At 47.1% G+C, this 17,348-nt stretch overlaps 1 protein-coding gene across 1 annotated transcript in view; it reads right to left on the reverse strand.

The window, feature by feature from the left end:
- Positions 1–17,348, reverse strand: part of KIAA0556 (KIAA0556 ortholog) — a 173,989-nt gene that overhangs the window by 125,337 nt on the left and 31,304 nt on the right. Inside the window, 1 exon segment of the mRNA XM_014560871.2 lies at positions 2,813–2,889. Within this exon segment, the coding sequence (XP_014416357.2) occupies positions 2,813–2,889 (77 nt within the window).

Here is a 17,348-nt window from a genome sequence, read left to right on the forward strand (position 1 = left end):
GGTGAGGCTCACGCCACTTAATAGGGTGGACAGGCAGACCCTGCCACCTCCCCAGGCATGGGGGCAGTTGACTCAGGGATGGGAACCGGGCCCCAGCCAGACCAACGGGAGCCCTCCTCAGTACTGTTGCTGAAACTATTAGGAAAGACGTGTTCTCTTTGCCTAGAGGTGGGATGTGAGTGTTTCCAGTGGGTTTCCAGTGGCTGCCTTGGCCTCTGTGAGGGAAATAACTGCCTGAGATGATTCCAGCATGGGAAAACAGAACTGAGAGATGGAGAATGACTGATTTTGGTGACCCAGTTCGAGTACCTGGATCCAGCTATGCCTGAAGCCAGAGTATCATCCTGGACTTGTTAATTTCATAAGCCAATAAGTTGCCTTGTTTAAAGTCCATTGACCTTGGGTTCCTGTCCCTTCAACCAAAGGAACACTAACTAATACAGCCTGTGTCTCCCTCATTGAAATGTTGCCCTTCATACTAGTGGTAATGCGAGGTGCTGAGAAGGTCCTCAATGAATCCTGCTGAATGAGTAAAAGAATAAGGCCACCAGCATCTCGTGGGCAACAGTGTTCTGGGCAGATCTCTAAGAACTCACCCAAGTGTTTGCACACCCCCTTCTTGGGTTACAAGGCCACCCAGATGAGCAGCCTGGGTTTTCATCCCCCTCTTCGCCCAGTACACAGCTCAGAGGTGGTTTTCTACCCAGTCTTATAACTAGATTCCCAATGCAAGTGCAGTTGATTCCCCCAAACCCCTCTGTAGTGAATTTAGAGTCATTGACAACCCTGGCAGGTCTCCCTCCTGATTTTTGATGACAGTTTCAAACAAAACATAAATCAGACAGTACAGCCCAGCTCTACCACTTCCTGGCTGCATGACCCGGGGCAAATTGCTCTCTGTCCTGGGTCTCCACTTATTTATCTGTCAAATGGGTACAAGAACTGTACTGACCTCATCAGGGAGAGTGAAGATAAAACAAAATGATGGGGGCGAGTTACCTGGCATGCGGCTGGCGCTCCAGAAAAGGTGTCTTTCCCAGCTTGACCTGATGACAGCTCAGAGGCACTCCCTCCCTGCCTATGTCCCCATTTGGAGGTGTTTCTTTCCGGTACTACCTTCTAATTTCCTGTCATCAAGCCAGCTCCCTCTCAGTGGCATGGCCCCCAAATTTTATGACAGCTCTGTTTTGACATATTTTTTAATTGCCTTTGTGCTGCAACCTCGTCTCTGGAGAGTCTCATCTGTGCTATCGGCCGGCGCCTCTTTGATCCCACATGTATTGATCCCCCGATTAATGAGAAGCAATTTGCTCAGAAGGAACTATGACACTCTCCTCCCAGACAAGTCGTATGTAGATGATTCAGTGATCGCCCAGGTGTTCAGTGGCACCATCCGGCCTGCCAGAAACTGAATAAAAACATCCTGCCCCATGGCATTAATGATGATAAAAACCCACACTGGTCTAATCAGCACAAGCCTTGGCTGGAGGTCACCCTTGGGATGGAGGGAGATGAGCGCAGAGCAGCTGGGCACATCAGATGTTGCCTGGCACATCTGGCTGGTCCTGGAGAGTTTATCTATTCAGAGGTTCTGAAAACTGGGGGTGGGAACGCCTCACTGGGAGGCATCTGGAACGTACACAGGTACTAGGGGGCCTTAGTGGAATTTAGTAAAGCGGTGGGTAGGCAGGGATGCTAAAGTCTTACAACACATGGGACAATCCTACACCATAAACACTTGCTCCAGGGCCCCAGTTGACAAGCACCGGTAATCCAGCCCATCAGACAAGGGCTGAATCCACATTCAGTATAACAACCCTCAGACTCTCTGCCTGTAAGACCTCCAGCCCGCTCACATAACACAAAGACCCAAATTAGTACTCCCCTCCTTCCCCCTCCTGCAGATCTGTTTGGGGGCCCTGCAGATTTCTTCTGTTTGTTTTGTGCTTTAATTTGAATTCATTACCAACATCTTAAAACTTAGGAGATTTTGCAACACAGATCCAGATTTCCAGCTTCTCCGGCAACCTTGGAGGATACGGCCCCTCCTGGGCCTGTGTTCCCACAAACAGTAACTGGCATGAGGTGAGCAGTTTGGATCTGAGAGTTCCAGGTGCCCCCTGTCCCCACCCAGCCAGCTTCACTCACTGCCCGGCCCCTCCAAGCACCTGAGTCTGCAAACCCAGCTTTCGGCAAGGTCCTAGGCTAGAAGACAAACCACAGTGAACTGAAAATGAACATCCACAGCCCTGCAAAGGCACTGAAGACACGATACCGCTTTCAAACCAGACCACAGGCTTTGACCTCAGCCTGCATCGGCTGCAGGCTTTTGGAAGAACCAGCACTCCGGAGTCAAAATCAGGACTGACTTAACTTTAAATGACATCGACCAACTTCAAACAGAAATGTAACACAGCTCCATCTTTACATAACAAGGCATGATTACAGGCTCGATTTCAAGGGACCTTCAAAGCCTGTGAGATCACAGCCTGGGCCATTCAGGTGACTCAGGCACAGGCCCTGCCAAATTCCAGCTTTTCATGACAAACCCACCCTCTCCCAGAACAGAAGCAGGGAGGCAAGAGGCGGTCCTTACCCGTGGAACAGTTTGCTACAGCCCAATCAAAAGATGTAATTAAATTGGTGAATGGAGAAATAAGAGCTGGGATTGCAGAGATGAATCCACGCCTGCGAGTGGAGGGTGACTGCATCCCATTCTGAGGTGAAACAGGGCCTGCGTGCTGTTAATAAATCTAAACAGGATTTTTATTTGGCTAATATGAAGGGCTGCCGTCAAGGGGCTGCATCTTACCGGTTTCTCTGCTGAAGCAATATTAAATACTCATCATGCTTCTCATCAAAGTCTGTCACCATGTCCTTAGTGCAACCCTGCAATGAAGAAACAGAGCGATGTGACATTGGAATGCAGAGGCAGCACTGACTGAGGCCGGGGGATGGCACACACCGCACAGGATGTGGAGAGGCAGAGGCTGACCTTGACAACGGCCCAGCTCCCTGGGCGCATCACTCTGGTGACTCAGAGCCCAAGAGACTGTCTGACGGCCCAGTGGGTCTTGAACATGCACCACTAACGATCTACGAAGAGGAGAAGATTCCCCAGTCGTGCCACTGTTCACCCCTCTCAGGCCCTACACAATCAAGGGCCCTGACAAGATGTGGGCCTCACTGTTTTCTCCACACTCCAGATTTTGTTCTCTCAGTTGTCCTAACCAGGTGTAGCCCAAATCAGTTGTTGAAGAGAGGATCTCACTTTTCTCTGGCCATTATAAGAGAAATGCATGCTTATTATAAACGACTCAGTCATTACAAAAATCTATGACACAGAGTAACACCCTTAATGAAAAAGAATATAGAAAGGAATATATGTATGTATTGGGGTGACTGAAACATTACGTGTACACCAGAAATTGACACAACGTTGTAAACTGACTATACTTCAATTAAAAAAAAAAAAGCCAAAAAAACCCAAAAAACCAAAAAACTATGACCCAGAGAGTGAAGACCCCTTTAAAGCAGACATTCAGGGTTTTGTGACTCCTCTTCTGGCCACAGAACTCTGGATTTCTTTGAACCACTCTGCCCCTTCTTTTAGTTCACTGGCTTCCTTAGATGCCCTTGAAAGCTCCTTTGGTCTCCTCTTGTGTCACATGACCTTGGCCTTGGTCTCACTCATCAACACAGTACTTCCTCCAGCCACAATGACTCATGGGTCTACTGATGAGCCATGGCTTGAGCCCGGACCTTGAAATTCAGCCCTGGGACTTTGCTGAGACTCCTGGGGAAAAGCTCTTCTCCTTCCACTGGGGCGCTAAGCTGATGAGATACAAACCTGGAATTGTCTGAGAATGAAGTCAAGAAAGAAGACAGCAGATCCCAGAGATGGAGAGAGAGAGATTCCTAATGACATAATTTGAGCCCCTGGATCCACCCATGCCTGAAGAAGTCTCTGGACAATTTACTTATTGCTTTAAAGTTTCAGCTGAGTTTCTGTCATTTGTAGCCAAAAGAATTAAGTCATAAAAAAAAAAATTTAAAAAAAAAGAATTAAGTCATATACCACGAACTAATCATTAAAGATAACCCTTATTAGAATTTTGTACCACTTTAGGAGGGATAATAAGTGTATAATAAACTATACACATTAAAAGTGACATATGTATATACCACTAAAACCCCCTTTATAATTTCATATTCCTCTAGATGTTTTTGTTTGTAATATACGTATATACGCATTTATAAATACACACACAAACACATGTTCCTTTAAACAAAAATAGGATCATACTATAAACGATGCTTTGCAATTTTCAATGTTTCTTAAATAACTTTTTGCCAAGGAATGGATTAAAGAGACAAAGTCAGCTGCAGTCTAGTCACAAGTTACAGGATTAAGTGTTAAGTGGCAAGGAAGACATTTGGAATAGAAACACAATTTGTGTGAAAATCCTAACGATTATCAGAGGGAGAAGGAAAAAAAAAGAATCTTCGTCATTCTCTTCTTAGCTTCTCAAAATCTGGCTTTAACCCCATTAATCTACCAGAACTCTCCCCAAGGGTGACCCATAACCTCCTTAAGCAAATATAATAGGTCTTCCCGGCTTCTACTTTTCAGTTGCTCTGGGCTATGGGGAGATGCTGACCACCCGTCCGTCATCCCCAAACGCTCCCCTTTCTTAGCTTCTGCAGTTCTGAATGAGTCCCCCTTCCCTCCTGTCCTTCTCTGGCTGCCTCTCCCCCTTGGCCTCAGATGTGGATGGTCACTATTTCTGCCCATCTCACCTCTCTGGGTCTCTCTCCCTCTGTCTTCACTTCTCCTTCCCATTACAAGGACACCCCCCCCCCCCCACATAGGGAAGACAGAGTCACTGCTGGTCCACAGCTGACAGCCCAGTTCCCTTCTCTTCTCTTTTCCCATAGGACTCCATCTGCTTCCCCCTTTCTCTGTCACCCACACTTATCCTCCCAGGTCCCCCTCTCTCTGGGCCACTTGGGGACAGGATGCAGTACTCCCATCTTCTCCCCTATCCTGATGTCTCTGAAGCCTCTGAGTCTTACTGGGGTTTTTCTGCTGGCTAATCTGGCCAACCAGGAAGTGGGAAATAAGAAGAAAGGATGATATTATAAAAATCATAAGAAATTTAAACAAACCAGCAATAGGCATTCCTATTTCTAGTTTCCTGGCTTCCTGAGATGCCCAGAGGCATCCTTTTGTCTTCCCCGAGACTGAGCCCTGCCTCACCTTGAAGACAGCTGGTTAGTTACGAGACACCAGGTCTGGAGCAGATCCTCAGTTCCTTCCAGAACAACACGTGTATGATGTGGATAGTTTATGCAGCATTTCCATATACATGATTCTCCTTTGATCTTCGCAGCAGCCCTTGAAGTAGTTATTATTACCTCATTTAAGATACAAGGAAACCCATCCCACGTATCTTCCGGGAACACAGATCTTACTCCATGGCAATTTACATAACCATTTTGAGATATTAAAATGACCACTGATATATTACAGTATGGAATGAAACATTCAATGACATTTTTAGATGAAATAGGAGACTTCAAAGAGATCTCAGCTTGTGGTGGGCTGCCCTGGGTTTTCACCTCAAACCCTCTGGGAATGCATTTATTCGCCTCTACCAGGAGGGAGATGTCACTGGAAAGAGGGCAGGCATGTATCTAGCCAAACTTCTCACCAGCTCCGTGCTTCGGAAATGCTGATGCACTCGCAAATAACCGGGGATTGCGCTGAAATGCAGGTTCTGGTTCAGTAAGTCTGGGGAGGGGCCCAAGCCTACATTTCTAACAAGCTCCCAGGCGATGTCCACAGGCCCCTTTGCAAGGCCCTAAACCAGCCCATCTTATTCTCCACTATTCACAGTACGTCCACCTCTAACCAGATTGGCTCTGAACTTGAGCTGAGAAGAGAGTGAGCTCTGGAGTCCAGGTCTGGCTCCACGTCACAACAGAGCCATTAGTTTCCTTATCTGTCAAATGTAGGTAATAACAGTACTTGTCCTTGTTGGGCCTTTTTTCCCCTCATAGTGTCAAATGCGGATTGGATGCAATAACAATAAAAAGGCACACAGTACCAGGCACTTGGATAGTTCCCAATGGAAGTCAGTTATATTTGCATTTATGTACTATCCTAGCTCCTCCCCACCCCTACCCAGTCCATTCCTGTCCTGATATCTTAACTCATTCTTTTCCTTTTCCCTCCAGCCTCCACCCAAATCCTCTCCAAGGCCCAGCTCAGCCCCCAAAGTCTCCCTGAAGCCTTCCCTTGCCATTCTCAGCCCTGCTCACTTCAGCTCATTCTGAAACCCTGCAATTAGTATTAAATTATATACAATACAGGGTGAAATCGTATATAATTGAGTGCTACGTTGTAAGCCTTTAACTGTATATATTGCTCACTCATTATCTGGGGATTTGGAGACTGAGGGGTGAGTCCTGAACTCTCCTACTTACCTTCTCTGAGCCTCAGTTTCCTCGTCTGTAAAAAGGAGATATTAATAAGGTATCCCTCCCAGGGCTGCTCTAAGGATTAACAAGGAGAAGGGTGGAAGTAATTCAGGATCCTTTTCTTTCTTCTACTTACTAATCCCCTAGCCGGATTATAAATTCCTGGAGCTCAGAACTGTGGGGGAAGGAGAGGAACATCCTGTGGTGATCCTGGAGTCCGGGGCTCTAGTCCTAGCTCCATCGTCACCCATGTCCATGGTGATAACTGCTAGGGTTGCTTAAAGCACCCGCCAGATTGACCCTCAGACACCACCTTTCCCCGGCACAGCACACTTGACTTTGCTTAGAGTTTATTTCTCTAACTATAAAACAGAGGCATTAATTAATACTAAAGCCAATCCACACAGGTGGGAGAACCTTATAAAGTGCCAAGTGTATCATCACTGTCTTTCAGCAAACATTTATCAAGTGCTTACTGTGTGGCTGTTACACTTGTGATGAGGGTTAAACCAAAAACTCTGATATCAACTTGGTGTAGGCTGAACCCACCCACCAGTCAGGGCCGATCTGCACAGCTCTGCCTCCACTCCTATTGTGTGTGGTATGAATGGCTGCTGGTGTGCACTCAGTCAAGCAAACACACCCTTGCCAGGGGTCCTGAAAAGGGGGCGGTGGGGGGGTGGCCCGCAGTGGGTCCTGGGAACACCTATTCAATTGAACGCAGAAGGGTATTTTTCTGTGAAGAGAGTCCCTGTAACTTTCATCAGATGATCAAGGGCATCTGAGACCAAAAAAAAGGAGACAAATGATTATAATAAAATGCACAACATGTGACATCAAGGATCTCCATGAGGGAACTAGGAAGGCTCCTGAGGGCACGGCCAGATCCAAATCCTTGGGAGTCATCTTCGAAGCCTGACTCACTAACTCACTCACCCACTCCACATCCAGCCCACCAGCTCCATGTGAAAAATATCGTATCTCCAAAACCCAACTACTTCTTCCCGCCTGCCCATGACCACACTGGTTCAGGAGAACCTCCCTGGTCTCCTGTTCCTGCCCTCACCCCTGCAGTCTGTTCTCACTGTTACAGCCCAGGGTCCTACGGACTTCGAATCATGGCGCCCCTCTGCCCTGGACTCTGCCCGCATCCCAGCAGCCACCAGGCCCTATGCACTGGGCCTTCACTCACATCTCTGACCACCTCCCACCTCTTCCTCACTCCAGACCCTCAGCACCCAGCATGCGCCCACCTCAGAGCCTTTGAATCACCACTCCTGCCGGAGTGCCCTTCTCCCAGGTAAACACTCAGATTCCTCACTCCTTCAAGGCTTGCCTCAGATCTTCCCTTCTTGGGGAAGTCCTCCCCAGCCACTCTATTTAAAATTGCAAACTATGCAAAGGAAGCCATAAACAAAATGAAAAGACAATATACAGACTGGGAGAAAATATTTGCAAATGATGTAACTAATAAGGGCTTAAGTTCCAGAATATACAAACAGCTCATAAAACTCAGTAACAAAAAAGCAAACTACCTGATCAAAAAATGGGCGGAAGACCTAAACCTTCTTTGCCAAAGAAGACATACAGATGGCAGAGGAAAAGATGCTCAATATCGCTCATTACCAGAGAAATGCAAATCAAAACTACAATGAGTTATCACTTCACTCTGGTCAGACTGGCCATCATTAAAAAGTCCACAAACTACAAATGCTGGAGAGGGTATGGAGAAAAGGTAACCCTCCTCCACTGTTGGTGGGAATGTGGTTTGGTGCAGCCAGTATGGAAAAAAGTATGGAGACTCCTTAAAAAAATAAAAAACAGACTTGCCATTATGATCCAGCAATCCCACTCTTGGGTATATATCCAGAGAAAACTCTGACTTGAAAAGATACATGCACCCCAATGTTCATAGCAGCACTATTTACAATAGCCAAGTTATGGAAGCAACCTAAATGTCCATGGACAGATGACTGAATACAGAAGATGTGAGATACATATATATGTCATACACAGTGGAATACTACTCATAAAAAAGAATGAGATAATGCCATTTGCAGCAACATGGATGGACCTAGAGATGATCATACTAAGTGAAGTAAGTCAGACAGAGAGAGGCAAATATATGATATCACTTATATATATGTGGAATCTAAAAATAAAAAAGATACAAATGAACTTATTTATAAAACAAAGAGACTCAGAAATAGAAAACAAACTTATGGGTACCAAAGGGGGTGGGGGGGGAGGAACAAATTTGGAGTTTGGGATTAGCAGAAACAAACTACTATAAATAACACAAATAAACAAGGTCCTACTGTACAGGGAACTACATTCAATATCTTGTAATAACCTATAATAAAAAAGAATATGAAGAAGAATATATATATATATATGTACAACTGAATCACTACACTGTATACCAGAAACTAACACAGAAATCAACACAACATCAGAAATCAACTAAACTTCAATAAAAAATAAATAAATAAAACTGCAAGCTGTGCACATACACTTCCATTCCCAACCCCCCACTGACATAATATCTACTTTATCTTACTCACTATGCCTTTTACTTACTGGGTCGCCCGCTGCGCTAGAATGGGCATTCCGTGAAGGCAGAAACTGTGTCTGCCATGGTCACCTTGTGCATTCCAAGCCCCTAGGACAGTGTCTGGCACACAGTGGGTCCTCACTAAATGAATAAATAAGGAGACATTTGAGCTGAGATTTGAAAGCTGAAAGGTTTGCTGGGCAACAGGAGAAAGGCATTCCAGACAGCGGGAGCAGCACAGGCAAAGGTTTGGGGGCCTGAGAAAGCCCAAAACGTTCATGGATTGGCCAGAAGTTGGGTTTGACTAGAGGGATGGGTGCCAAGGAGGTGCAAGTTAAGTACGGCAAATGGTCTAAGGAATTTGGACGTGACACGAAAGCAAAGTGCCACTGCATCTTTATCATCTTTATCCCTAATGCTGGCCTCAGAGACGCTGTAGAATTTTATCAATGGCCATATTATTAATTCTCTCTGGGGGAAAAAAAAAATGGAATTGGAAAGTAACGCCAAGAATCAGTTATGCTTTAAAGGAGCTCGACAGAGTCTATATTTCAGGAATCACGTATTCCTCTGAGGCCAGAATATTGGAATTCTCCTAAACAGGGCTGATTTAGCAAGGACCAGAGCCTGAGCTGCATTAACAAGCAGCTGAGAGTCTAGTGCTGGTTTCCAGGGCTGGCGGACATTGGGGACCTGACTTCGCAGGTGTCAAGTCCCGGGGGAGAAGAACAATAACTTGGAACAGTTTAATAATGAGGCTGTGAACACACTGTGTCGGGGGCACCGCAGAGTTCACGGAACACCTCTGCACACCTGAGTTACTCCATCTGCCCTGCCCCTCCTCCCCGCAAGTGCCACATCTTAACTGAGGGACAATTTATGAGCAACAAGTCAATGTTCCAGGTTACTGGACCCCAGGCTTCAGACTGCTTTAATTACCATTAATCATGCTCTCCGTGGGTGCTTGTTGGGGGAGTCGCAATACTACTAGGCCCTAAGGCTCATTGTCCCCATTTTATAGAGGAGGAAGCTGAGGCTTTGAATGCTGAAGTGTCATTTTCTTCTAGTTACATCACCTCAGTTTTCCTTTGGGAAACAACCTCTCCCCTGTTCTCAGTAATGCGGTGTATGTGGAAATAACACTGGTGCTGGCACCACAACGGCGAGCATGTGACCTAGGCCTGGCCACTCAGGCTAGTCTGTCTCCCTGGTTAGGTGATTGGTTCAGGGCTAGGCATGTGCCCCAAGCCAGGCCAACAGACTCAACCCAGGGATTGGTTAAAGCCACTGAAAAAGTCCCTATTCCTCTTCCCCAGGAATTATTAGCTGATCTGAGACAAGAGCTCCAAGGGCCACCAAAAGGAAGAAGTTACTTTTATCAACTGATTAAGTTCATGAATTATGAACGTCCTTCTATGCTTCATGGAGACACCTGTCCAAGAGTGACGCCAACACAGAGGCAGCAGAATTGAGGACACAGAAAGACAGACCAGACAGAAACTAAAACTTCTTAACTGTGTTTAATCCCCATATCCAGCCCTGCCTGAAGCCAGCACTATGTTGGACTTTTCAGTCACAAGAGCTAATATATTCCTTTCTTTACTGAGGCCAGTTTGATGTGTGTGTGTGTGTGTGTGTGTGTGTGTGTGTGTGTGTGTTTCATACCGAGTGAGTTCTCAGTGGTACGGAGGTAGAATGTATACGGGGGTGTCTGAATCTGAAGTCTGTGCCACGTCCTAGGGCCAGGGAAGCATTTAGTAGAGGGATGAAATAATACCTTACTGAATGCTCTCAGTGATGGCCCTAAGCTCTCAGACAGAGACCACCCAAATGTATCTCACAGTACAAAACTCCTACTCTTCCTTCAAAACCCACCTCAGTGTTCTCCCAGTGATTGTTCTTTATGTCCCAGTGCTGTGTTGTAAGTCTTTAGTGCATATTAGTTGAATGAAAAATTATAGTTTTCCCATCCTCAAAACAGGAACGACAAATACTCCACAGTTAGCATGCCTACACTGCAAGATCTAAAGCAACAGCTGATACTGCCCCCTAGAGGTGGATCAAAACAACACAAAGGCTGCAGCCAAGACTGGCGTTTCTCATGCCCTGAGTGGAATCGGCAGCAAGATCACATGCGATGTGCACACCAGATGGATAATCGAAGGAAGACTTTGGGTTATTTCTCAAATATTTATGCACCATCATTTACTGCAACCAATGTATACTTTGAGATTTTATACTTAGTATCAGGGTTTGTAGGATATTGATGCAGATCCAGAATCTAGGACTTCCTCCTGGACTCCAGGAGCCAGTACGCTGTATCTTTATGAAAATGTTCTCTTTCCAAAGCTATCTGAAAAATCCTTTTCAATACATGGCTGCTAGAAAGTAATTAACATTTCTTTTACTCTCAGAAAAGTTTTCTAGGAAGATGGCAATGTGAATTATAAACTCTTTGAGGCTCGCCAGTATAGATTTTTCTCTTTTTTTAATCTTGAATGAGCTTACTTCAAAAAGGAAACTTTATATTAACGCCATAGATGGAAAATCATTATCACCTGCCATAAATAGAAAGCAAACAGAAATATGGACTGATGAAAATAGCCCACGTTCGCGTGCCACCTGCAGGGCTGGGGAGTAAGCAAATCACACGCTGGGAAGTTCCATGCCCCAACTTCCACGTGCACACAGCCCTGAGAAGCAGGCGGCACAGACCTCATTTTACCAAGTCATTCACTCAATATTTATTGAACACTTATTCTGGAGACACAAAGTGAGCCCATCAAAGTCTCCACTATCACGGAGCTCACATTCCAGAGACAGGAGACAAGCAATAAAAAGTAAAGAAATGGGGGGAGGAGGGTATAGCTCAGTGGTAGATAGAGCACGTGCTTAGCATGCACGAGGTCCTGGGCTCAATTCCCCAGTAAATACCTCAATACCTCCATTAAAATAATAATAATAATACTGACATATATAGTATGTCAGATGGTGCTAAGAGCTATGGAAAATAAAAGATAGAGAAAAGCAGAGGCAGTGGGAGAGGGAGGTACTATTGTAGCCAGGGGTCAGAGCAGGCCTCTGATGAAATGTCCTGCAAGCGGAAACTGAAGGAAGGAGAAGTGACCCCTGTGAGAATCTGGATGAAGGTGGGTTCCAAGTGGCAGGAACGGCGAGTGCAAAGGCCCTGAGGTAGGAGTGGGAGGAATGGGGTGGGACTGGGGCAGAGGTCATGGTGAGGACTCTGGTCTGACTCTGAGGTGGCCAGAGGGCTACTGGCGGGTTTTGAGCAGACCTGCTCACAGGCTGAGGCTATTCCTACCCTCCACCCTGAGGAGAGCCTGCAAGGGCCGGCCCCCTGGAAGGCGGGTAGTATAAACAGCCTCTGACAGTTAAGGAGAGAGAGAGGCAGTCTCAAGCTCCCAGACTGGCGCTCTGCTGATTTAGGGTGGCTGTTACCTGTCAAAGCCTCTGATCCTGCAGCACCCGCCACTTGGCCTGATGGGCGGAGAGAAGCAGCCTGGGTGGAATCCTCCCTCCAATCTCTGCCTCCACTGCTTGATATGCATCCGAGGACCCTTCCTTCGAAGGGAATGAACCTCTCACAGGGCGCATCTATCACCGGGACCACATCTATCACCTCCTGCCCCGCAAGCTGCGTTGCCTGAACAAACACTCACCCTCTAGAGCTGGCCCCCACCCCCTGAAGAGGGGGGAGCACTCCAGGCCCTTCCGATTTATTCAGTAAATACTTCTAGGGAGGTTCTCCTGTGAGTTGGGCGCTGTGCTCAGGACCAGAGGCAGAGATGAAAGCACTCTGGCTCCACCACCCTCCTGACCTCGTGCCCACCTCCTGTCCAGCCCTTGGCCCTATAGCCCTTCTGGCTGTTTCTCAGAGAGGCCCAGCCCCTTTCTTCCCAGGGCCAAGGCCACTTGCCGCTTCCCCTGCCAAGAAGTTCCCCTCGTGCTCACACCTGCCCCAGGGTGGGCTACACCCTCCCTCAGCCGTGTTCCCAAAGCATCTTCACAGACTACTCTCTGCCAGAGCACTGATGAAGCCGGCATGGACCCGGACCTAGGTGGTGCAGTGGACGCTGTGCTGCAGGCCCAGCGCTCACTCACCCCCTGGCTCCCAGGAGCTGTGTCCCCTTTCCGGGAAGGAGCCTGTCTTGTCCCAGATTATGCCCAGTCTCTGATACTGACTGAGGCCAAGGATACACAGACCCAGGCTCCTTGCCTCGCCTGGGAACATCTCTGAAGGGCCGCCCATCCCCACAGCTCCCTAAGGGATCAGCAAGGCTTGCATCTAAGTTCACCTCCTCCTCCTGCCCTCACCTGCTTCCCCCAGCCCGCCCGGGTGTTGCTCCTGCGGGCCCTCCCCAATCAGCCTCCTGCGCTACACATCTCCATCCCAGGTTCTGCTCCCTGGGGACCTACGGCAGCATGTTCTCCTTGACCGTGAACTCCCAGGGCAGGGCTGGGTCTCGTTACATCAAAGGCCATCAGTAAACACATTTTGAACTGAATGGATGATTCTGACTCAGCAAGGACTTCCCACCATGGTCCTGAGTTCAAACAGGACAGACCCAAGTCCCATAAAATGGAGTCCTTGGATCAAAGGGCCCAAATTTTGATTCCGAAATACGGTTGCCATGGAGGTGTGTGACATAGGCCCTCAATTCTTGGGTCTTCGTGCAACAGCTAAACATACAAGTAGGGTGGTCAGGACTCAGCTGTGAAGCCAGACACCTGAGTGAGAATCCCATCCGGCTTGTGTGAGTGGGAAACAGTACTTGCACCTGAGTTTCCTCAGCTGTCAAACTGGGATGCTGTCCGAGCGGCCTTGTTCATAACAGCCGAAAAGTGGAAGCAACCCAACTGTCAACGGATAAATGGGTAACAGGGTATGGTGTATCTATACAGTGGAATTTCATTCAGATGTAGAAAGAAATGAAGCACTGGCACATATGACAACGTGGATGACCCCTGAGAACATTATGCTGAGTGAAAGAAGCCAGACATGAAAGGCCACATATTGTATGATTCAATTTACATGAGATGCCCAGAACAGGCAAATCCACAGAAACAGAAAGCAGATGAGAGGTTGCCAGGGAACGGGGTAGGGAGGAATTGGGAGTGATTGCTAACAGGTACAGGGTTTCTCTATGGGGTGGTCTAAATGTTTTAGAATTAGATAGTGGTGATGGTTGCATAGCTTTGTGAAAATACAACATCACTGAATTGTACACTTTAAATGGTAAATTTTGTCTTATGTAAATTATATCTCAATTTAAAAATGCAAAAAAAAAAGTGGGACGATGATTAAAAGCACCCACCTTATACACAAAATTCTTAGTATACTGTCTGGCATGTAATACATGCTCGATAAATGTTAGCAATGAAGATGATGCTGATTAGAAACATCTCGAAGTTTCTAATTGTGATGGCACAAAATCTAAACTCAGAGTTGACCCTAGACCCAGCTCCCTGAGCTAATCCCGAAGGTATTTTATACCACAAAGTTAATACCCACCTGAAATTCATGCAAAGGAAAGATGACATAGCTTTTTAAAAGCTGCAACTTTCCTTTTCTGTTGTAGGAAGGGGCCGAGCTAAATTGTCTCTGGGGAGAGCAGCTGGGTGTAGGATTTGGTCTGCCTCTGGAGAGAGGCTGCGATCAGACTCTTGTAATGGGCGCCAGGCTGGTGACAAACAACCTCAGAGGTGCACCAACCCCTGAACGCACCATCGAGGGTGGCTGGCAAAGGATGCTCTCAGACTGGTGGCAGGATAAGGGCCCGATGATGGAGGAGTTGGTCCACTCTAATAAAAATAGCATTTTTATAAAGTCTCTATTGGTCTGTTTGTCAAAAGGGGATGACTTCAAGCTGATGGGGAGGGCTAGGAATAGAAACTGGCTGACAGGGAAGAAGCCAGGCGTGCAGGCTGCAGGACAGACAATGTTTCGTTTGCACAGATCTATTTTCAGAAGGAAAGGAAGGGATTGGGAGCGTCTCTCCCAGCCCCTAAAGTAGCCTCTGTCCCCTCCAAATGCAGGTTCTTAAGAACAGAACAGCAGCCCACAAATTCCCTGATCTCTCAGCCCCCTGCTTGCTCCTTCCAACCTACAGCCCACCACTGTGCTTTGCTCTAAAACACAGATCTCCGTGGCTTCCCTCATTAAAAACCTGCCACGGCTGGTGAGTAAGGTGATGGAGGCAATTTGAGGAGCAAGGTGGCAGAATCCGCTAAAACAAGACAAAACAAAACCCCGCATAGCTTCAGTCTACTCAGACCCAGCCATTTCACTCCTTGGAATCTACCAGAAAGACACACAGGTGCCCGAGGAGGAATGTATAAAATGCTAATGCTCTCCATCTGGAAGATGGCTGAATAACCCACACAGTCTGTCCATAACATAACGTAACAAGTTTTTAAAAAACTGGGTTTATTTGTAACACCAAGGATGCATCTCCAAGATACGGTTCAGGGACAACAGGCAAATTACAACTTACAAGGCACGTACCACACATTCATTGTGATACCATTTTGTTAAAATACATACTCTCCAAAAATACTACATCTATTTTATGGATACACTCGGGTAAGCAGATACACAGAGAAAGGTCTGGAAGAATGCGTGCCAAGCTCGTGACAATAGTTACTCCAGGGAGGGGAAGACTGGGATTAGGGAGGGGTGGGAATTGGCACAAGGGATTGTAGCCTTCTCTAGAAGGTTAAAAATAATTCTCTTAAGGAAGCCGCTTTCATGTATTATTTGTATAACTAAGGACCTCCCACCACACTGCCACCCCTTCCCCCTAATTCAGCCACACACTCTCCACCCTCAGGACTTCCGTCTTTGCTGTCCTTGTGCCCAAGGCTCTCATCTCCTTTGTCTCTGCCCACCTCAGTGAGGCCTGCCTGAGGACCCATATGACATCACAGCCCTCCCAGCAACCCCACCTCCTTCTCTGCTTTATTTTTTCCTCTGACACCTTCTAGCTTTTACTTACTCTAACCACTAGGACATAAGTGCCAAAAGGCTGTGGATTTGTGTCTGTTTTGTTCACCTTGGAACCTATAGGACCCAGGGCCATGCCTGGCACACAGCAGGTACTTGATGAATATTTGCTGAGCAGATGCGGATGCATGAACAAGCAAAGTTTTCTCCATCCGGCCCCAGCCCATATCACCGACTTCCTGACCCCTGTTTTCTCCCAGTACATAACATTCTTTGCTTCTATCACAATGAACTACTTGCTGGTCCCTCATGCGCCTGTGTATGTGTCTACACCTGTTCTTTTTATCTGCCTTGCCCTAACCCAACCCTCCTCTCCATTATTCAAGCTTCAATGCCATTTCCTCCTTGAAACGTCAGTCAATCCGCCTTCTGCTCCCTACCCTATTGGCAAGTAAAAGGTTTTCTCTTCTGGATTCCTAAACTTTTTCCATTGTTACAGAGTTAATTAACTGGTAACATGAATAGAATTGATTACTCTATGCTGGCCAGATATGGTTTACACGTATCATCTCATTAAATCACTGCAACATCTGAAAAAGTGTAATGTTCTCCATTTTACAGTTATGGAAACTGAGGCACAGAGTCACCAGCAAAATAGTGACAGAGCTGGAACGAACAGAGCTTTACTGGACTCCAGAGTGTGTGCTTATACTCTTAAGTATCAGGTCCCTCCACCAAGTCGTGAGGTCTGTGATGGCCAGGGTGGAGGCATCTGCCGAGTCACCAAAGAAACAAGCCAACCAACCAGGGATCTTGGAGCTCTGAATTGGGGACCAGACCATGGTGCCACAGAAGGTGGGCGCTTGGCCTCTCCGGCCTCAGACACAAGCCAGTCCTCACCAGCACCACCAGAAGAGCCGCCCTGGTACCACATGGCCCAAGGAAAGGAACAGAGCATCAACCACACGAGCTGCAGCATCAGGCAGACTAAGATGAAGTCTTGGTTCCTCTACTTCCCAGCTATGTGACTCTGGGCCTTCTGCTCACTTATAAAATGTGCAGCTGGACACCGGACATCGCTTGCCCCATGGATATCAGGTCATGGCACTGAGGCTTTTGGTGGTCATGTCCAAACAGGGTGACCCCACCACTGCCTAGGAGCAGACAACTGACCCACGCAGGCCAACAATCCTGGGGGATTTGGACTAGCAGGCTCAGGGAAGATCTGGCTGCTCTCTGGAAAGGGGGAAAGTGAACTCAGAGTTGCCAATGGGACTATTTTCTGCCAGGTGAACTGAGAAACAGAGAAAGCTAGTTTGTACCAAGTGAGAAGGACACAGACGCTGA

This window comes from Camelus ferus, chromosome 18 (assembly GCF_009834535.1).
Source record: "Camelus ferus isolate YT-003-E chromosome 18, BCGSAC_Cfer_1.0, whole genome shotgun sequence".
Taxonomy (NCBI): domain Eukaryota; kingdom Metazoa; phylum Chordata; class Mammalia; order Artiodactyla; family Camelidae; genus Camelus; species Camelus ferus.